General features: G+C 40.9%; 1 protein-coding gene across 1 annotated transcript; it reads right to left on the bottom strand.

The window, feature by feature from the left end:
• Positions 1–2,293: 2,293 nt before the first annotated feature.
• Positions 2,294–14,509, bottom strand: igsf5a (immunoglobulin superfamily, member 5a). Its single transcript, XM_078286416.1, has 8 exons — positions 14,488–14,509; positions 13,590–13,901; positions 6,587–6,880; positions 4,438–4,557; positions 3,974–3,998; positions 3,773–3,867; positions 3,570–3,634; positions 2,294–2,401 (listed from the first exon to the last, which is right to left on the bottom strand). The coding sequence occupies exons 1-8, from the start codon at positions 14,507–14,509 to the stop codon at positions 2,294–2,296; spliced, it is 1,041 nt and encodes a 346-aa protein (XP_078142542.1).
• Positions 14,510–23,617: the final 9,108 nt, after the last annotated feature.

Here is a 23,617-nt window from a genome sequence, read left to right as displayed (position 1 = left end):
AAACTGAATGTCAAACAAGTAAATATAAGTTCCAATTTTAAGAAATTCAGATTCAAATGCCAACATTCAATTTCACTGATCACATACAAATTTAGAGCACATCATTCCACTTCAGCTGAACAAATGTGTATTGTCTTGACGTGAGAGTTTAAAAATAATGACAAAAAGGGAACACACTCAACATAACATGCTAGCCAGCTACTTCCTATTGAATCCAATGATCTTATAAACTCAACTCAGAGGGATGGAGAGAAGAGTAAGGATGAGGCAGATCAAACGCACTTCATAGAAGCATGCAATAGCTAGTCCATCTCACAGGCGTCCTCCTCCCCCCTCCTCCTCCTCCTCCCCCTCCTCCCCCTCTATATGTCTACTTAAGAGTCAAGACAAGCAGCGGATGGGCCAACATAGAAATCTTTGTTACAGCCTGTTAAAATTAGGATTTATTTTCATGTTCTTCTCACGGTAAAATCTGTCATCCATCCACCCATCCATCCATCCATCCATCCCCCTTTCCCATTAGCAGGCGGTTTGCATCTGGGAATTCGCCGGCTGCCTACATCACACTGGAGCGTCTCTACCTATGTAACTACATCCCCTGAGAGGGAGAATACATGCTCCATAGGCCCTTCGTTAGCCAGCCTTCTCAGTTCCTCCCATGGGGAGCCATTAGTTTCTCCTCCACTGACTCTCTGCAGCCTGTTCTCCCTCCAAAGTGGAAGTCTGTATAATGTGCCAGAATGCAAAATCAAATCTCTACAGTGCATGTGCAGTGTACGGACTATTTTCATGATTTTGAGGAAATGAGTATCCTGAAACATGCAGGGATTATAGCTGAATGTCTGGAGGTGCATGGGACTGTTTGTAAGGTGTATTTCTGAAGGGGAAAGAAGAGAACAGAGAGAGAGAGAAAACCCCTTCTCACTGTTATTAGCTAATGATTTCAGTGGGCTGCAATATTATGCTGCTTCATTGCTTTGCTTAGCACACACAGACGCCCTCCTGCCCTCCTGTCAATGAGACAAATTACAGTTTATGTGGTTCCTGTTTCCATTGACACACTTTGATGACTCACAGGAGATTCAAGCTATCTTATTTCAAAAAGGTTTTTATTTAAATAGGATTGCTTTGAAAAGAGCACACTGCTGTGCCCTGTGATGGTGAGGAAATATCCCATGTGATATTTCCATCTCAGGATGTGATTTAGTTCCTTTACTGGTGAAATATGTGTGCTGAAAGTATATTAATAGTAAAAAACAAACAACTGGCCCCATTTGTCAATATTTCTGCATGTGTGAAACATGAAAATATGCTGAAATGCAGGGCAAAAGCTATTAATAAATGACATATGAATTGTAAATCATTTGAAAGACCATAGCTATCAATTTGCAGCTGAAATGTTTTTCATGGTGGCTATTTGAAATGCTTGCTATGCATGTTTATTACAGTAATATATCAATAAATTAGGTTTATTGGTGTCATTAATTCATCACATGTATTAAAAAGAGGACCCATCACCTCATTTTAAGCAGACTTTACAGATGTGCAAAGGAACCCTAATAATGCCTCACCAGAATTTGGGGCTTAGTATAGAACACAAACATAGTAACTCAACAAAAACATGGCTTCTGTCCCATCAGTCTACAGGTACGAGAACATCCAAAACAGAGTCAGTTATTGCACTGATATGGCTTCAGTTGTCTGTCATAAAGCTCTCAATCATGCTGATTTCATTTGGCCGCTGGTGCAAACATGAATGTGGTTGAACATGGCAAGCCTTTAATCCTGCACTTCCAGAAGAAGATCCCAAAGCATCCATTAAGAAATAACTTAGCATTGTTTTACAGTCTAAATGTGCTTTCAATACTGTTTCCCAGCTTTTCACTGCATTAACGTTTACATCTGACAGATTAAAAATATACAGACGGCTGTGTACAGACAGCATGCAAACAAAATATGCATGTTCTGATCCGCCCAGCCTCTTGACATTATCCTGGCACATCAAAGTTCTGTCTGGGCAGATTTGGTCCTTTATCCACCTTTCCCCAAATTGTTGAAACCAAGGCTTTTGTGTGTGTGTGTGTGTGTGTGTGTGTGTGTGTGTGTGTGTGTGTGGTTGGCTTCAGACACATCTGCACCTGCAGGCTGACCGAACAGAATCGGGTTTGGCAAGACTCTGCATGATACAAGCACAGTCAGCAATAGCAAAGTTTCAAGGTGCTGTGCAAAAAGTTTGTTCCGAAACTCTCTCGACTTTTTCGACTTCTTGATCCTCGATCCAAGCGGCTCGCCCTTAAACGATGGTGACATGTCTGTGTTTCCTCACGCCGGCTCCATCCAGACCGTTGTAGGCGCTGCTGTATCCGTTTGCCGCCTGTTGAGTGTTTACAACATGAGGAATCTAATAATCAAAAGCAAAACAAAGTTGACAGCAGTGATAACGTGTCCAATTTGTTTCCCAAAGGATAGATGAGATTTGCCATTAATATTCCATCAGCTAGAATACTATAAACCTATATTTTACCACCCCTGCCCTCTTCGCAATATCCCAAAGCAAAGATTATAAAATAGAAACATAAACTATCGCTCCACTGAAAAGGCAATCAGCCTGGAATTGCGAGCCTGGAATTGTGGAGTTAAATATTAAATTTGTTTATGAGGTACTTCATACATTACTTAGATTACTCTAATGATCAAGCAATGAATTATGTACCATGCTTAATAAATGATACAAAAAAGGTATTTGCATCTTTATAATTAAAGATAATAAATTCACAGCTGATGCAATTCTCAGGCCTGAGCTTGCTAAGATTGCAGCGCAAGACCGAATTTTCCCATTCATTTGTGAGAGCTAAGGAGAGTGTTTCTATATATCAGCACCTCTCGCCTTGCAAGGCACGTAGAAGCATATAAGCCCGGTGCAGTTCAAGAAGAGTAAGTGCAAGAATAATATGTACATAGTTATAAAAGCTCCATTTTTTACCTGCAGTCTCACCTAGCGAGCGTGTTTGACCTTGCTAGGGTGTATGTGTGCCAAATGTTCTCTCAAAACACAATTGCAAAGGATTACGTATGCACAGGCGCAACAATGTTGTGATTGTGCATGCAATATGTGGCCTCCTCTTATTGTGCATGGTTAGTGACTGGCACGCAAACATTTTCGGTAACACTTTACAGTAAGGGTACAGTAAGTTAAGGGTTAGTTAATGCTTAATAAGGGTTAGTTAATGCTTAATAAGCATTAACTAACCCTTAATTAACAGTTAACTAATGTGTAATTTACTAATGGTGTTCGTGTTAACTAAGGTATTAATTTATACATTATTTAATAGTTTATAAAGATGACTATTAAATGTATAAATTAATACCTTAGTTAACATGAACACCATTAGTAAATGATTACCAGACACATTAGTTAACTGTTAATTAAGGGTTAGTATTAAGTATTAACTAACCCTTAATTATTGTACCCTTATTGTAAAGTGTTACCATATTTTCTACTGATGCACTCACTGCACTCACTGTGTGCTGCTGAGCAAACGTCAACCCATAGTGAATTCGGCCCCTACCTCAGAATGATTAGAGTGGTTTGTCTGGCTGAAGCCGCTGTCATTGAATTCACTGGGAGTCACACCTGTGGACCGAGAGGAGAGATCTTCAGGGAAGAGTGTCAAGAGGGAGGAAAGGTTTTGATTTTACTTGTGACACAGGATCCATGTGAAGATAATGGCTATATAACATAAGTAGGGGGGGTTGCACTCGTCATTCTTACTTGTTTGACCATCCGTCGTATATCCCAGGTTCACTTGTCCCTGTCTCTGTCCAGCTGGACTGACACCACTCATCTGGCTCTGTGTCCTCACTCTCCTGCAACACAAACGTATAGAATACAGCACAGCCTTTCTTCTGTGTTTCATGTAAAAGTAGCAGAATGAAGATATAAGAACGAAAATTGAGCATTTTGGCTTCCTACCTCATTTCATCTTGGTAGTTGCGTTCTGGAGTGGATCATAAGAAGATTATGGATAAGTGATTTTTGATACCTTTTCAAATGTAATATGCCAAGTGCATATGTACTGTAAATAACTCAAACCATATTTGCTGAAGCCATGTGGATGGACTACACACAGTGATAAATAGTTTTGTGAGTGGTTTGATCAGATTGATTAGCCAGTGAAATTGTGTCAGTGAGATACTGTATGTTAATTTCCAAACTAGTGTGACTCAAGCTCAACTTCTCCTCCTTCCAAGAGAGGACCTGTTTGAAACCAGTCTCATTCTGATTGACATCGTCCTGCAGATCCTTTCCTCAGTCACAGGCCAGTACAATGCCATTTGTGATTTTGGACATCTGGCTTTTGTTTTCTGGCTTCCTTTTAGAGAAAGCTGAATTGATAAGTTGTATTGATACTGATATAATGAGGACCATGGCCTTACCTTTCTCTTTCCTGCGTTTGCAGCAGAAGATGATTCCAAGAATGAGCAGCACCAGCAGAGCAAAGCCTCCGATGGAGACGACCACCGCTATCAGGACAGTCCAGTCAGGGGGTTTGGGGACTGGAAGGGGGGAAACACCACATCACTTGTTATTGTGAAATTATAGTCTCTCTCTCTCTCTTTCTCTCTCTCTCAGGGTATGAGTTCAGGTGCAGGTGGTTTCTCATGATAAACAGACAATATTAAAAAAACAAATAAGATGAGCAACATTGCCTTCAGCAGGAATAATGAGTGTCAAATGGATAACATTGTAAGTTATAACCAATGTGTAATGACAGATTATTGTTGGCCACAATTCAAAGCAAATGTATTCACCTACACTGACTAAAAGTGTTGCCCACATATTATGGCTACCAGCGTTTACATAATGCAAAACATTCTGGCCATCTGAGTTGCCTTAAAACTTTGGTCTAGTAGTATTTCAATTGGAGAGATGTTGCTGATTAGAGCATATGTATTTTAAACATGGAAGTATTATATAGGGTTTTAAATTAGTTACGCTGATGGAAATTAAGTTCCCCCTCAAAAGAAAAGTGACTAATATTTATGACTGACCCAGAGCATGTTTTACAGTTAGAAATACAGGAGGGCTTTTATTCTGAAATGTCTGCCAAATACATTTATAAACCATGCAAGCACTGTTTCACAAATAATATAGGAATTACATGAACATCATGAAAAAAGCTTACATAAGACATGTATCGGTATTCATTATTAAACCGAATGCAAAAGCAACAAGCCTCCCAAGACCTTTTGTTGTGAAGTGGTGCAAGGTGGCCAGAAAAGTAATAAGAGGCGCAGTCTTGCAACCAAAACACACCGTGCAGCTAGGAAAAGGCTGTGTTGTTCATAAATGATGTGTTCTACAATGTGAGATTTGTGGAGCTGCATCATAAGAGTCTTCATTACAGTCTGAATAGAGCAGGCTAATGATGGGCCCCGAGTGTGGGGGTCGATAATGGACCAAGAGGTAGGTTACAAGTACTAAGTATCTAGCATGGGCTAAAATATATTGAGACTTGCACCTTGCAGTCACAAAAACAATGTTTTCGATAATCCAGCTGCCTCTCAGGCCCCTTAACCTCTCATGTGTCTTGCATCCGGACTGCGTCTAGATATGATTTAGCTGGATTATTTTTACACCTGACATTAATATATATTGAAATTGGATTTAAATAAAGGCAGATTGCTGCAGAACTCACTTCCCCCTCAGAAATGACAGTAAACTTCTCTTGGCTCTTCCCCCCGAGTATTTTGACAAGTATGTTTCTATCCGAGCTGCCTGCTGCCTGTTTGATTTGTGTGCGCTTCTTGGTTGGATCCTTGCACTGAAGGTTGTTTCTGTTGATGTAATTGCTATATGTGGATTTGTTGTTAATGTGGCCAAATGTGTCTCCGACCTCCTTCAGCCCTGGTTTGGATGATTGGATCTTCACTGCATCTTGGGTACATTTACCTGGATTCAACTGGATTTTGTTTTGTTTTTTTATAAATCCAATATAATGTTATTTTATCGGATTACAATCCAATCACCCAGGATGCATCTTAATGCCAGGTGTGAAGAGGGTTTCATTATTTTGTTTGTGAATTTTCAGTCATTGCAAGGACAGGGACTTTGTAATAGACAGTACATAGAGATGCAAAGATATGGTAACAATCATGGTAGTAGATCACTCCAACACATGATGGATGATGTGCATGAGCCAAGACAGAACTGATATGGCTAAATGTACCGAGCCTTAATATCAGTCAAGAAAGTAACATTTGCTTGTTTGTTATTAAGCAACTAACCACAAAACATTGGGCTTATGTGTGACTTGCTCCATTTTTTTTTTCAAACTTGGAAGAGTGGACTTGGATGTTTGTTTGCTTTGCACCAAGGGGGGAGGAATGGGGGTTAAAAATGAAATGTTGTCAAACTGGGACAACAAATGCATATGGTCCACTTCATACCTTTATGAACAGAAATCCCCTTTCAGTACACTCAGGCACATGAACCGTCTCCACGCTACACCTTTTGGCAATTTGGCTGGAAGGTGGCTTTGTGCCAGATGCATAGAGAGCAAAAAATTGTTTAAGACCTTCTTACCGACCACCAGGTGCACAGAGCTGGACTGTGGGCTTGTCAGGGCCGGGACAGTGGCCAGACACTCCACTGTGGTATTGCTGACTGCCTGGAATCTCAGGACACTGGTGGAGTTGAACCGATCTCCATGAGCCGCGGTGGTGTTGGTGTTGTACAAGCTGCTGTTCACAGCTTCCCCGTTTCGGGTCCAGCTGACCGTAGGCTCGGGGAACCAAGCGGTTGTCGCACACTGGAACTCCACCTGCTGGTCCTGGACCACTGTCACGTTCCCGCCCAGGATGTCTACTGTACCGCTCTCTGGGAAACAGTAGAGAGGGCAGAGAAATGGAGGGGAGGGGAGAGAAGGGATGAACAGTTGGTTAAGTAAGGGATTCTTGAGACGTACAGGGAGAGAATAGGATGGTGAGTCAAAACTAGTGGAGAGATACTGTAGGTCAGCAGTGCATACTGCAGTACGCTCTGGCGCCCACAGACATATATTTTGGGAAATCCTGTCAAAATAAAAAGAATACACCAAGCTTTTTGGGAGATTGCCGCATTGGTCAACCCATTAAGTGATGAGAACATAGATACTAAAATCATCCATGTGTCCCTGGTAGATCATTCACTCACACTTTAGCATACACTATGCTGAGTGATAGTAGGCGACTTCCTTTATCTTAAAAGTAAAAAACTGAGAACTTGCAGCAGCTCTAAAGCTAAATGCTAAGTAATCTTAAATGATATGCAGCCAAGTCTGGCAGTTTTGTGCAGGACATCGGTATAATTTACACAAAATATGATATAAAAATAACATTCTGTTTTGAACTAACAGGGACTACTTTCCCTGTTTCCATAGGAAGTGAATGTGGGCGATGGGAGACTGTGTACAGCTAAAAATCACTGCACAGCGGATGAATAAGGTTTCTCCACTGAAATAGTTCCAAAATACATCAGCTGTTGATTTAATGATATTTCATTTTTAAAATGTAGAACTCTGCAGGCTATATAATGAAAACCACTAACAACTTTTTAATTACTACAAGGTCAGTTGTCTGGATAATGCTAGTTGCCCACTATCACTCAACATAGTGTATGCTAAAGAGACCAGAGAAAATGACCGGGTCACATGGGTGATTTTGGTGTCTATGTTCTCATCACTTACAGTAACTGGTAAGTTGACCAACAGTCTCCCAAAAACTTGGTGTATTCCTTTAACACGAAAATATCTTTTGCTCACATTTGGTTGCTATTCAGTAGTGCTTGCTATTCAATTGCCAGTATCCTTTGTTAACATTCCCTTACACAGGGCATCAGAGTAAACAATCAATGTAATCACTGGCAGGTCTATTAAGTGGACTTATTACCCTGGGCTGGGGGTTTCGCTACATGGAAGAGAATATGTTTGTAATCAGGAAGGTCCAAATCAGTGGCATGAGATAAGGCTCCAACACCTTAGGAACATGAGACAATCAATATCCAATCAAAGCCAGCCATTGGAGCGCAGATGTTTGACTGAGATTATCACCAGATTACAGTTGGGTTTAGCTGTCTGCACATGAGAGGGGGGCAGCACACAGATGCAGCTTTTTTTGTTTGATTCAGTTTATATTGCTGTATAAGGGCTCAGGTTGAAATGTGTGCTATTCTTGCCAACAGGAGGCCGGTTGATTGGCAAACTGGCAAACAGAGACAGATATTTATCGGGGATGTGTTCAGCGTTCCCCATCTGAGTGATGTGTAATCCCAGGGACCCAAACCAAAGCTATTGATGAAGGCAGGGCAGAGTTGAGTTGACTTGGAGAAGTGCTCATTCTGATGGCAGCAACAAAGTGTTTCTCAATTTAGTTTTAGGGAGGTTAACTCTGATCAAAACATCCAACATGTCAGACATCTTCTCTCAGGGCCCGCATTTCCATTTCTGAGCATCTGATGTCAAAACATGTTCCGCTTATACAAAATTTATAAGCCTGTGCTTGTAAAACAATAAGCACCCCTGAAGTCATATATTACATATGCATGACTCTACAACATAGTCCTTAACTGCTGAGTCCTACGACACATTTGCATATCTATTCCCATAGATTCACTACATGAATCTGTGACATGAATCTGACATAACATTCTGTGTTTAAATAAACATGACTGAACACAGAAGAGGAAACACCTTTTTGATTTTTGATTCATGGATTCAGAGGTTTCATACATATAGAGATTGACATACACTATTATACTGGAAACTACAGGGGGTGGACAAAATAATGGAAACACTACATATATGAATATCAAGTATCTAGTAAGGTGTAGGGCCACCCTTTGGCTTCAGAACAGCTTCAGTCCTCCTGATATTGCTGTCATGCTGCATCCTGAACTGTGTGTGATGGATATCGGACCTTTCTTCACCAAAGCCTCCAGTTCTTTGAGGGGTGAAGGAGGTGGAAATCTAGTTCTTATAAAGGTTCAATGATGTTTAGATGTGATGACTGGAGAGGCCATGGATGGAGTCTGACTTCCTCCTGCTGTTCATGAAACCACTCTTGAATTTGTTCAGCAGTGTGTATAGGTAGCATTATCATCTTGGAATATGGGAACAGCATGAAGGAAAAGTGTTTCCTGGTCATGTAAAATGGACTCATATTCCTTGGCTGTGCATGCAGAGCGATCATTGGACCAAATGATGCCCACAAGATGGCTGCCCATGCCATTACAGATGCTCCACCATGTTTGACAGTGGACATTGTGGGTTGTCCATCAATCCCTGTCAGTGAGCTTCGACTTACGGCAGCTCTTTGTCAGTGCAGTTTGTCTCTGTTTGACATATGTTGCCGTGATTTTCCAGACTGTTCCCATTTAATCATTTTTGCAGTTTTTGTGGCGGACGCACCAGAACTTTGGGCACCAACTATTTTGCCTTTTTGGAAGTCTGCCAGTTTCCTCATGTTGCTTTGAAAATTCACATATAAAAGTAATGATTATCGGACACATGCCACTAATTGGCATGCAACTCATCTGTGTAGCTGCCTTTGCATGAAGTCATTTTTCATGTGGTGTTCCCGTTATTTTGTTCACCCCCTCTATGTTTGTTTGAAATCAAGTTTTGTGATACAGGCCATAAAAGTTTTTATTAGGCTATCCTCACTCTCCAACAAAACAACCCTCCCCAAGCCGGTAGTTACCCTCTTTTTTCCTTCACAAATAAATTGTTACATGCCAATGGCCAGACCACACACATCAGGCTAGTTTTTCCACACACCCACCCAAGGAGTGCCACTGAAAGTCTTTTAAATAATTGCTTTTCTTACATTTCCAAGTCATGTTTTAGTGTGGATGAAAATTACTGTAAGATGGTTAAAAAACACATTTCAGCAAGAAAAAGCACATCTTGACTAAACAGTTTTTTCCATGTAACAAGTTGATTTGGATATAATGAGCCCTTATTCACGGCACTGGGTCACAAAGTGGCCATCTAGTATCATATTTACAAAAGTGTGTGTGTGTGTGTGTGTGTGTGTGTGTGTGAGAGAGAGAGGGAGAGAGAGAGAGAGAGAGAGAGAGAGAGAGAGAGAGAGACAGAGAGAGAGAGAGTGTGTGTGCAGGCAAGTGTAAAGTATAATTAACCATAATGCAACTGCAGTAGCTTTCCTTCCGCTGTATTCCTGACCTTTGCACCATGGTTGGTGATTTTAATGGAAACTACGATGTGTATTTCTTTTGAAATTGTCTAACTGTGTAAAAGGTTCCTTCATCTAGTCTCTACTGATAATGAGTGTATGACCTCTTTGAGGCAATATCACCAAAAGCTCCTGCTATGTTGTACAGATTTGGGTCACAATTAGCATAATCTTGAGCTGTCACAAACTCCAGATTCTTCAAAATGAATAAATTCCAGCCACTGGGACACAACCATGGTGTCTTAGGAAAGGGAAACAAGGTTTTCAGGGGTGAACGCTCGAAAATGCACCACCATAGTTGGCAGTTATGTCACTTCGAAAGTTGTGAAGTTGCAGGTTTTATATGATGGGAGGGGTGGAGGGGGGAGTGTTCAAAAATCTGTGATGGTTTTACTGGTTGGAAATCTTATGCACTGTACGCCCACTGGTACGCCATGAAGCAACCACTGAAAATGTGCATTTTCCAGGAAGTAAAAGTAGTAGTAAGTGAACTCTTATTCTTACATGCTGGTATTGTCATAAGATGATGTTGCCATAGGCGGCTGAGGGGACAGATTAGTAGAGCGTACAGTGTGCTCTGCTGCTCTCCAGAGCATGGCCCAGTCACTACACCGCACTCACTATTACTGACATTCTGAGGGGATTTCAATGTAAAATATAACCTCAAGCGGCAATGATAGTGTTTCGAGCTCAACACGCCAATTTGACTGAAGAAGAAGAAGTAAAGAAACACTTATATACCACTTATATACCACTTACACCAATATTTTGTAACTTTAACATGGAAAAGCAGGGCTGAAAGCAGTGGTTTACCATCACTACAATGGTGGAACAATCTATGCTTGCATACAAATCCACTTACATTGTCTCTTTTATGAGATTCAGTTCTTTATGATCACTCAGTGAAAAGATTTGTTCAATTGATTCTTTCATTCGATTCAGCAATTAAGTGTGGGTGAGACTGGGAAGACTTCCAGTCAGCTCCACTTACATTTCTGAGTTTGATTGTTTAGCAGAGAGAGAGGTGAAGGTTCTATTTTTAACAGCATATAAATAGCAAAACCACATAATTGCTAGAGTTACATAATACATAATACACAAATACATAATTCTCTACAGAAACAAAACTATACAGGCAGCACATTATTTTGAAGATATCATTGCTGATATCTTTTATTCAGGAAAAATAGGGAATGGTTTGGAATTTGATGGTGGTGGAAATGGATGTAGGTGGGTTGGGTGTGTGTGTGGTTAGGGTTGGTGGTGTGTGTGGTGAGGGTTGAGTGTGTGTGTGTGTGTGTGTGTGTGTGTGTGTGTGTGTGTGTGGTTGAGCACAGGTGTTATTGTGCTCAGGTTTGCCTGAAGAATCTGAAGATTTTGTTGGAGTCCTGGGTGGAGGTGGACTCCTTCTCCTTCTTCTTCTCCTTGCAGGTCGGTTTCAGAGCGTCCATCAGCCTCTGCAGCCGGCTGGGCTTCTTCCTCTTTTTCTCCAGCATCTCACTGACCTCCCTCTGCAGATCAGTGATCCTGGCCAGCACGCTGCTCTCTCTCTCTGCCATCTCCCTCTGATTCTCCTCCAGGGCCTGCTGGGTGTCATCTCGGGCCTTGAGGAGACCGGTTCTCTCCTCCTGCCACTGGAGAAGGCGGCTCTCCAGCTGCTGCTCAGCCTGCTTTAGAGCACTAGTGATCCTGGTGTGTTTGTCACTTTGCTCCTTCTGCTGAGCCAGCTGGGAGGCGAGGTGAGTCTTCTGGGCCTCTTTCTCCTTCTGGAGCGCTTCCTTAAGCTCCTCAGCTTGGAAGAGGGCCTCCCTCTCACTGATGTATTTCTCAGAAAGTTCACGCTGCAGGCCCAGAATCGTCGCCTCATGTTTTTCAGCAGTAAGGGTGTTTAGAATCTTCCCTTTGTGGAGCGCTTCCTTTAGCTCCTCCATTTCATGTAGAGCCTCCAGCTTCACCTCAAAGGTCTTGATCCTGTTGGCCTGCTGCTCTGTGTCAGTTTCGGCTCTTTGCAGCTGCAGCTGGAGCTCAGAAACGGTTTTCTCTGCAGCCTGGGTCTGTTTGCAGAGGGCTTCCTGCTCCATCTCAAAGGTCTTGATCTTGGAGGCCTGCTGTTCTGCCAAATTTTGGGCCTCAGTTGCTCAGTGTAAAGAAATGGATCTAAATCGATCTCTAATGCGCCTGATGTGCACATCACGTCATGTCTGTAATTTGGAGATGTACAGACAGCAGACCAGCAGCATTGAACTCAGTCCACAGTCTCCCAGTGTGAAAACAAAAGTGAAACTTAAAATTCCACAGTTAGTGACGGGGATTTGTAGACAGTAACTCGTCTTCGCTGCCATACAGACTTTAACGATAGGTGCCTTTAACGTTACCTTGTGGTATTTAAGTAACGTTAGTGGAACTAGGTAATTCAACCATGTCGCAGTGCTTCCGTGCATAGAATTGAACACGCACCGTGGGTCTGTACAGGATTTGTGCTTGTTCCACTTAGCGACATTCCGGGTCAAGTTCGTTAGCTAATTGTAGCCATGTCTTTGTGTAGCTCGGTTTGATAGTGCTGTGTACAAATTTTGGATGCAAAACGTCAAAAATTGAAGAAGAAGAAGTGAAAAAACACTTTTTCATAAAATTCAAAATGGCGGAAAATCCAATATGGCGGAAATTGACCCCACTATGTGCATCTGACTTGGCTTGACCCAAGGAATCTATGAAAAAAAAAAGGATTTTTTCCCCCAAGGTTCAGAAGTTATAGGCCATATATACTGTATATATATATAGGCCAAAACATACAGTTTTCCTTATAGCGCCACCATCTGGCCGATTGGTGAATTTTTTTTTTGCCTGAGTAGCAGTTGACCATTCAAACGTACCTGCCAAGTTTGGTTGCTGTGGGTTTTATGGTTTCTGAGCTACAGATACTTTTACTGGAGAAAAATAATAATCCTAACAATTTCAACAGTGTTTCTGCACTACGTGCTCGAAACACTAATAAATGACTTAAATGAGTTTAATAAAAATAAAAAAGAGCATCATGATTAGGATGATTTCTGGGCTCAGGCAGTATGTGTACATCTCAGCATTGCAGAATGGCAACAACATAGAGGGTAATAGTAATGGGATATTATTTCTTTTTGCTTTCCCCCTCCACAGGGAGGTCAAAGGTCAGAGGTCAGCTACAAAACAGCGCCTTTGGAGCTGGTAGGGATTCAGTGTCTTGCTCAAGCACACTTCAGCAGAGTGAATGCTTGAACTCAGTTCTTCCACATTGAAGTCTCTCGCACCACCAGGCCACCCTGCCACCCATAACCCCTGAGCGTATATAAGCAGGGTTAATGGTCGATGACTGACCCTACCTTGTACAAAGAGGTGGGCCGTCCTTGATCCATATTGGCCCTGCACGGTGCAGACGACGGGTCCGGAGTCGCTGTGGGTGACGTTATGGATGGTGAACTCCACGCAGCTGGTGTCACTGGAGCAGTTCTGGGCAGAAAACTGATCTGAGGACGAGGACGTGAAGCCGGTTGCGTAGATGGTCAGGACCAGCAATTCTTGGACATTCCAGGTCATCACCTGCCATTCTCCCTTCACAGTGGCGTTGAATCGAACGTCCGAGTCTTGTAGCACCGTAGCGTTCAGGGGCTCCAGGTGGAACTGTCCTGACACCCCTGAAAATACAGAGATGACAAGTCAGGTAGAAATGAGTGAAAGGAGTGGAGGTTATTACAGTAGAGAGGGAAAAATACCACTGTTAGGATCCTGTCTTTACAGCACTGGCTTCTTTATCTTGTTGTTTAGTGCATTGCATCTTTCCAACAGTGCCAAGATGTCAGTATTGATTTAGTGCGATTGACGCAATTCATCACTCATCCTCTCGTATTGAGAAGCTATAGGCTTGATTTGGGTTTCAATCCACTTTTTGCTCTACTATGCATCTAGAGTTGCTGTGCATTTGTGCTGATGTTGAATGCTGTCGAATGAATGGAGAGGGAATTGTGCTGTTCAAACTGATCTTGGCTTTCATTCAGTACCTGCTATTATTTAATTAAGTTACTAAAAAAGGAGTGAGAGCAAATTTCATACACAGGGATAGAAACATTTGCTGGTGAGCATTGCATATATATTAGGTCTCCCTCCACATATAACACATTTTCTTCATTTCAACTTTATGCTTAACATTATTGGCAGTGATTCCTTATATAAACATTGTTCATAATTGATGGAATTGATTTAAGGGTTAATGTTAATGCTTACTGATCAGCAGGAGGTAAATCATGTGCAGTCTACTCAAGTTTTTTTTGCCTCGCCTATTTTTCTTATAGTTGCATGGCAATCCTATAGATCTCTTTGTGACAGGCAGCACATAAATCGCAGGGCTAAAGTGCAGTGTTGTGAATTACTTCTACTTAAGTAAATTATGGGGACTAACAGTCAAATAGTTCCCTTTACTTTTTTAAGGGAATATATGTTCATATTTGAAAGTCGAGTCACATTTGTAGAATATTTGTAGAACTGTATGATTAGGTCAAAATGTTGGTATGCAATGTGAGAAAACAAAGCATACATCAATATAGTGTCTATGTCCTAAGTCAGGCAACTTCAACTGAATTGTTCACCTGGGTTCAGGGAAATGAGAAGGCCTTCATGTTGTGAAAGCACACAACACTCTTTTTGTTCGGCTCGGTGCTCAAGACATGTTTGAGTTTGTTCAAGGCTCTTAAATATTACAAGGGACATTGGTTGTTCATTTTTGACAAGAGTGAAACTCAAACAGAACATTCATCTGGACCGATCCTTCACATGTCAAGCGTTAAAGTCATGACAGAGTTCCTGAACGTTTCTTTGGTTGTTTTCTGCTATTACCGCACCCTAGCAGAGATAAACCTGTGCCAATGGTTCTTCTACTCGGCACATGTGTCACCCGTGTCTGGAAAGAACAAGTGTGTTTACATTGTGATGAGAAGACTGATTACATGCCCACACTTCATTTTGGAAGTCTTTCTGCTTTTTCCTTCTGAACAACACCAAGGGTAAGGATTCTTGCTTCTTGTTTGTTGTACATGTTGCAGTATTCAAAAGGCATTACACTGGATCTATTGACCTGTCACCCTCTCCCATGAGGAAGAGCATTGTCTCCCATTTCTGACAACCAGCAATAAATTGGTGGCTTGAGATTCAGCTCACTTTGGAGATCTAAACACTTATCACTACTTAAAATGCAGTGATATCAATCAAAAGGGTTTCCACAGTGTGATTATTTGCAAAGTAATATTCCTTTGAAAAATCACCCCAGATGTCAAAGCAGGAGACAGAAAAGTGGGTATTCTAGGAGAGGATTTTTCCAGACAAAGAATAGTTTTCAAGTTGACTAACAAGTCTAAAATTGTATAATGCCATATTCACACTTTGATTTCTCTTTAGGAGTTGGTTCAGTTGATTCACCCAAACCAGGAATGGATATGAGGGATATTAACAATTTATTTCATCATGAAACTTTCATCTTATCTACATCTTATCCCATCGGTTTAGCAATGTTCCCTGGGATTTTAAACCGGCATTATTAAGGCATTGCACAGGTAATATTTGTGTAAATATAGATTGTTGTTCGCTATTCATAAACATGAAGTAGGAGTAAAGCTTAGCCAATTCAGTGACTATTTGGACACCAAACTCATGTAAAACTATAGAAGGTGAATAGTTGTCTGTCAAAGAGACTGGTGTTATTTTTCTAGATCCTGTCATATTCAGCAGGCTTATTTATATTACTTTATACATAAATAGCTACTGACCTTCAGTTGCACACAGTAATAAATAGATGAGGAAGAGACTGGCCATGTTTTCCAACAGTCATGCTATTGTTCTTATCCTGAAAGACAAAAAAGTACAATGGTGACAGCCTACATAGGCAAAACACAGTTTGCAAAGTACAGTGTAAAGGGTTCAGAAAGGGTTATTGTACATGCATTTAGTGCTTTAAATGAAAATCCATCATAAAACAGAATTCACATATTCGTATGATCTTGGATGGTTTAGTATACATGGACATGTCTTTTCCAAAGCTTGAAAGAAGACAGACAGTATTAGTCTTCGATGTTGCAAAGCGACTCTTCCTTTAGCTGCTCTGAAGTGACAGTGAACAGCAGCCTGACTGTGGACACTGTGACAGCGTTCACAGGGATTTTGCAGGTATATGGATACATTTTCTGGAAAAATGAATTTAAGCTTTACTATGAAATGAAGCTTATTGAGGAGGAATACCTCAAACAAACTTCATGAGTCCACACACTCAGACTTTATTTCACTGTCAATGTTGATGGCATCCTCAGTTAGAGGCTTAGCTCAGTTCTAGCTTGGGGAGGAGAGTTGTTTACATTCATAGATACTGACTGAACTGATTTTTAAGACACAAAAAATGTCATTTCTAATATTGGAGTAATGCTTTTACATATTGTTTGATTGTTTGAAATGATCTTTTTATGAAATCTTTTAACTTTTTTCACATTTCTTTTGTGAAACACACTTGCACATAAACAAACTGGCTTGAATTTCAGTTCTGGTGTAACATTTAAGCTTCATATTGACACACCAAGATGAATACTCAAATAAATTAGCAAATAGGCCTATATTATCCTTCTATCTTTAATACTTCCTTACTATAAAACCAACTTGTTTTCAAGGTGGTACATGTTGTCTACCTTCTGTTATAGCTTTTCCATGCCACACACTCATTGCTAACCTAACATATACATCTTTCAAACCATCTTATTACATCAGATGTCTCCATCCACAACTCAATATTCCTCAGAAGCGACAGCATCGTCTGTCCAACAAACTTACTGTGTGTGACGGCGCTCGCTGTGCTGTGTGAAACGGATCAAAGCTTCATTTCCTGAAACACCAGGTGAGCGGCGGGACTCCGCCTGCGGCTGTGAAACTCACGCAGGGAGCAAAGGTCCAGGCCCGGCCATTATTATCCTTATCTGCATACCTGTGAGTCAATAAGGCTTGTCTCAAACGGCTGCTTGACTCAGAGTAAGTGTCTGTCACCGAATGCAAGGCTCAAGTTTTCCCCTGCTGGCAGAGTACACAGTTAAAGGAGGTGGGCTGTCTCACCAAAACATCAATTTTAGAGACCCTTTAATGTACATGGTAGATGTTACAGTGTTTGAACGCAGCCAGTTTGAGGCTGTTATGTCCATTTGTTAAATGAGTTTTCATGTCAAATTATGTCTTTTATTCATCGGAACAAGTTTTTCCCACTTTGGCCTAGATGTAAAATTCCATGACTTTTCCATGACTTTCGATTTCTAAGTTGGCACGCTTCCATGGCCTAAAAATGTCATTCCCTCCTGGTTTGTTAATGTTGTTTTTCAGCTCAGAAAGGTTTGAAAGGGGTAAACAGTCTGGTTTCCACTACAGCTGGGTGAAAAACAGCTGAAAATCCTGAATTTCCCCAAGAGGATCAATAAAGTGCTATCTTATCTTATCTTATCTTATGTTATCTTATCTTATTTAATGCAATGAATGTGTAAAACAAGTTTAAAAAAAAACACATTCTGATATATTCCTGTAAAGTGACCCATTTGTAAAATTTGATGATATTCCCTGACTTCCCCAAAGAATTGATCAAATTCCCTGACTTTCCCTGTCTGGAATAAACCTCTCAAGATTCCATGATAATCCCATGAACCACGGGAACTCTGTTGGAAATCATCATCATTCATTCTCCAGTTGTTTGAAATGGAGTGAGAGAGAACCTAGACTGTCATAGGCAAGAAGAATAACAATAACACTTAGATTACAAATCACCTGTTTTCCCTTATTACAGTGTAATTAGACAGAACTGGATGCAGACTACCAACCACCACTAATAAAAAGATAATAGAATGATATAACAGAGACCAGTTTCTTCTCTGATAAAAGATTACACACACACACACACACTCACTCTCACGCACACGCACACGCACACACACACACACACACACACACACACACACACATGCACATACATATATAGTTCCTAGTTCCTATAGTTTAAAGGGTAACCATATGTAAATTCTCTGTTAAAAATAGGATTTATTTTGAGGATTTATTTTGAAGTATGTTTTGAAGCCTTTGATAAATAAACCATGTTCTTAATGGAGAGTATTGCGTCTATCTTCTCTGAGGATGATTTACATCAACTTCAACTAACAGCGTCATCAATCTTGAACATGAGGATAATTAGAATAATTACACCGTTATTTTAAGTTGAACGCAATGCTGCAGTATCACCTATCTACCGTGACCCAAAGCCAAATCGTACTGTAAACATGAAAAGGTTTCATTCTATAGCATTCCCCACTGACAGAGATGAGCTGTGACTGGCATCCTGTCCGGGGCGGTGCGCTGACGGACTTAAGCTGCTTCAAGCTACAGAAAAAGTAGATAAGCTCCTGGCCTATGAGCTACCTAGGGTCAAATAAGGCTTATTTATAGTATCATTACAAACAAGGGTGTGAAGGTTACCTTCAGAGTGTACGCAGTAATGGATTTCCAATCGCATGCTTAAAATTGTGATTCATCATTTATTCAGGGTGGCACAGTGAGCAGACTGTCCTTGACCTGGAAGGCCTGGGTTCAAGCTGCTGCAGCAGCAAGCATCGCCCTGCTGAAGTGTCCTTGAGCAAGACACTGAATCCAAGCCAGCTCCAGGGTCTCTGCTCTGTATCTGACCTCTGACCTCCATGTGGAGGGGGAGACAAAAGAGAACTTCTCCCTCAGGGATCAATAGAGTATCAAAACAAAACACACTAACAAGCAAAACACTTAAATCAAAATGCATCTCCCCTTGTGTCTGAGGTTTCTGAGTAAACCAGCAAGTATCTGGAGTCTGATTTCTGTGTTTTTTCAGTAACTAACATGTTTTTGTAATCAGATGATAATAATCCCATTAGATGTAATCTGTTACTCCTCAACAAGGATGTAATGGAGGGTAAACCCGCCTAAACTCAGTTTACTCATCTTCTTTATTTGCAGAATAGAGTTTACCCTCCTTTGTAGGCTGACATTCATATGCTGTAAATGTATAGTATACATCATAGCAAGTAGTAGATGGATTATTTCTTTTCTGAAACTATGATTTTTATTTTATATTGAATGCTTATTTGACATATGATGATCAACTTAGCATGTGATGAAAATTTGAAGATCTAATTGATTTATGTTTGTTTATGTATATTGAATGTTGCTTGGCTTGTGATGTTCACCAACTGGAGGTCATACTGTAGTTTACCCACCTTTTGATTTACCAATACCATCACTGCTCCTCAACCATGATCACAAACCTCTCTTCAGAATATTTCAGCACTAACACTTCACCACCATCCACACTGCAGTTCAGACGAGCAGCTCAGGTTGTGGCCCTGCAGGACGGTGATATGAAGGTGGGAAGGACGGGTGTGGACTCTGTGCAGAAGGGTTCACACTCCTACTGCGGAGTGGCGTGTGGAGCTGTGACACATTTTGATGACTGTCAGTGGGACGGCTGATTCAAGATCACCACCACCAAGGTCAACTACACACTATACAATAACTCAGGCTGAGCTGCTGTGCTGGTTAGTGGATATATGGTATAGATTCAAACCCCTTTGCTCTGATTACTGAGCTGTAAAAATCTTAAGTTAACTTGGCAGACTGAGATTCTATATGTTGACCACTAGGGGGCTCTGTAAGATTATGATAGGCCTATACAAATTGCTATGCTCCATTCACATAGCCAGTATTTTACATACGCAGACAATTAGAATTACATACATTTCATTACCTTTCACACAAAAAAAAAAAACATCTGTGAACTCTGTGTCTTTGCTGAATGCAAGTATGCGGCATTATTTTGTTTTTTGTATCATGTGTAGGTAATGTTCTTTAACACAAGAATAGGGTACATATTCCATGTCTGCCATCTGTATTAAACTGTGGTGCCAAAGTGTGGCATATAAATGAACTACAGGGAAAATATATATATATATATGTATATTGATAGGATGGACATCTATATTAATGCATCAAAGTTAGAAAATAGGCGTTTTGAATGGTCCGAATGGTTTTGAATATGAAAATAAGCTCCATTTACCTGTACAGTGATAAGATTCATTCAAGTTTTTTATTATATTAACACAAAATATAGCTACAGTAACCCCTGAGACATAACTGGGCCTCAGAATGCCCTTCATAGGCATGAAATTTAGTGTCCCAACCTCCAACCTCCATACTTTGCCTTCATCATCTGAACAGAATTTGAACTGGCGACCTTCAGATCACAAGCCTGCTTCTCTTGTGTTTCTGTACAGTGAAGCTACACGTTGCTCAGCTGCCTGTCACAGCCCCCCTGGAGGCTGGAGCAGGTATGTATGGGATGTAAACATGTAACAGCGCTCCCCACAACATCACCATGGTGAGACGCTGAACATCTTAAAGTCAGAAGTTACCAAGCAACACCCATGACAAAGAACAGATACACACTGACCATCCGGGTATTGGCGGGATACAGCCAACTCCCCAGTGATGTCTCCTAATGCCTGTTAGCAGCACAGCAGGGATGTAGTGGAGGGTAAACACACCTACACTCACTTTACACACATTTTTATTTGTGGAATGGAGTTTGCCACCTTTTTAGGCTGATATAAATCTCTATGAGGTGAATTCAGAGTACAGATCACAGTAAAGAAGCATCAAACTGAGTTAAGTTAGATGTGGAAAAAACATAAATTATTCCTTCTGAAGCTATACTTTATTTTTTACTTCATATTGGTGGTTATTTGCCATATGATGATCACCACCTGGAATCATGGGTTACCAACCTTTGATTTACTACATCACCTTATCGATTCTTACAATTTTACAGTCTGTTAATGTAAAAGCCTGCATAAAGACCAGCTGACAAAAATACAAAACACATGATAAATTTGGTTTATTGACAGTCTAAAATGATGCGTTTTGGATGGGGATCAAGAGGTGTTTACCCTGCTAGCATGTTATTTCCTGTTTTTTTCCTGCTGTATCCAAACTTCGAACAGTGCACAGACAAATGCTGTCTATACTAAATGTGTAGTAGATGAAAGACAGCAGCATGCTGCATGACAAACTGAAGCGATACTGAAGCCCAAAACTGATACATGTCCCGCGTCACATGGTTTTAGGGTAGTTTTTTCCTCTACTGATTTGCACTTAGTGTTTTTCCAAAGTCTACTCAGTCAAACCTGGCAAACAGCATAAAATCCCTTTTAAGCATGCTGCAGTTGGAGAAATAACTGCCTGCTAAACCATTCAAAATGTGTGTGCATTAAACCTCCTGATTAGCAGATACTACAAGGCGCGGTGAAGTTGGATGTGAGATGTGTCTTTTCCACTGTTCTGGGTACAGGCGCTGGCCCACAGTCATGGTTTTATGAGGGCAACAGTATAGGAGCTGGAATGTCTCCAGACACAGCTGGTATTGTATAGGCAGAGGCAAGCAGACAACCATGAAAAACAGGAAATAGATCGTGGGGGAGGGTCAGCAACGGTAGTCTTCTGATTCCCTGCATATGGCCTGCAGTGGAAGTGATTCTGAGGCCTTTTCTGCCATCGGAGCCCCTGTGTCAGAGATCATCAGTCATAACTCCTAACACATGCTTATCTATTGTGTCGGCCGCTTGACTTCTCTCCGTCCACTCACCATTCTGTTGTGTCTTTTCACTATTTGCCGCCAAAGATTAGTTCCACTAAATTGCTCCCTCATCTATGGGAGGGAATGAGATATGGCCCCACAATACAATACTTTTCAAATACAAAGGCACGCCCCCAAAGCACCGCATTAATCCCTATTGTGAGATTTGTTTTTGAGGTGTCATCCAATGGGCTAATCAATGGCTAAAGCCGGCTAGGGTTTATTGTTACTGAGCTTATTAGGCTCTGCTGTCACTGGGGCAGGACTCGGTCCTCTCTGACATGTAAATGGCTCTGGTAAAAAGCGGGTCTGGGTGCTCCTCTCCATAGACAGCACAAGACGAATTCCTTTGACTGCTGAGAGGACAAATGCAACCCAGTCTTCTAGTTTTAGAAATTGCCCATGTGAAGATGTAGTTTGTTTCTTTTGACCTTTTGCACTGTTCCTTTAACGTTTTCCTGATGTTTTAATTTGAATTGTGAATGTGTTATTAGCCTACATTTTCAGTTTCAGTCATTTCCACTAAAAGGAAAGACAAAGCAGCCTATTGAGTTAGATAAGTTACACACAGTATTGCATTTGAAACACTGATTAGATCAGGCTGTGATGAAACATTTTCCCAACTATGTCAATATACTGACACACATAAACAGCTGCATAGTTTGGTCCCAGTAGAAAATAGCATCGCACATTAGAAAAACTTACTGTAGTAATCAATCCACAGCTTGAAGTATTAAAGGTACCATCTTGTTACAGACAATGATTGTGATTGCAACTTCACCTAAAAAAGAAAGGTAAATTCTGCTGTTAATGCACAAATTCAGTTTGTCCTTATCACAACCATATGGTTCAACTAAAATTAGTGAAATGGTGACAATATGAAGCAGTGATACTCAAAGTCTGAGCTGGGGGCCACTTGTGCAGGCCTGCCATGCTTAGAAAACTGTTGGTTTTTTTTGCTATTTTTTTTAGAGCTACATTTATGGCATAAGACAAAGACACCACATACTTAATTCAATACACTCAGACTTTACTCTTCATATGAGCTCTCATTTACATAAAGTAACTGTAAAATGTCAAATGAATAAACAGACTGATTTTTCTGCACGGAAAATATACAGCTCAGTATTGTGCTCAACATACAGGGAGACTACACTGTATACTACACATACAGTTGCTCCCCCAAAAAATCTTATGCTATTTTTATTTTATTTTATTTTATTTTTTGGTCTGACAAACAGAATATTCTACAAATATGTGTGCAGGTAAAAAAATAGTTCATAATAGTTTTCACCCTTTTGTTTCATTTGGACTAGATTGCTTTACTGTTAATATATATGCTGTATATATATATATAGCTATGAACCATGGGATTATTGCTATGAACCATGCTGGTGATGCCCCTCTCACACAGCCTGGAATAATCTGGCTTTATCTGCCACTCCAGATGGGAAGGCCACCATCCACTACAGAGGAGAAATCCACTTATGAGAGAGAGAGAGAGAGAGAGAGAGAGAGAGAGAGACTCAGCTTTTCTTTGCATCCAGCTGATCCATTCATAACTCACCTCCTCATCTCTCTTCCCTACCTGCAGCACATTCTACACTACAGTGACCCGCCCTTTATTTTAGGGCCTGCAGTGTGGGGAAATAGAGCTGAAAGCGCTGTTTATGCTCAACACAGCTGCCCAGT

Source organism: Centroberyx gerrardi, chromosome 11, assembly GCF_048128805.1.
Source record: "Centroberyx gerrardi isolate f3 chromosome 11, fCenGer3.hap1.cur.20231027, whole genome shotgun sequence".
NCBI classification, from domain to species: domain Eukaryota; kingdom Metazoa; phylum Chordata; class Actinopteri; order Beryciformes; family Berycidae; genus Centroberyx; species Centroberyx gerrardi.
This window is presented reverse-complemented; position numbering and strand designations above follow the sequence as displayed.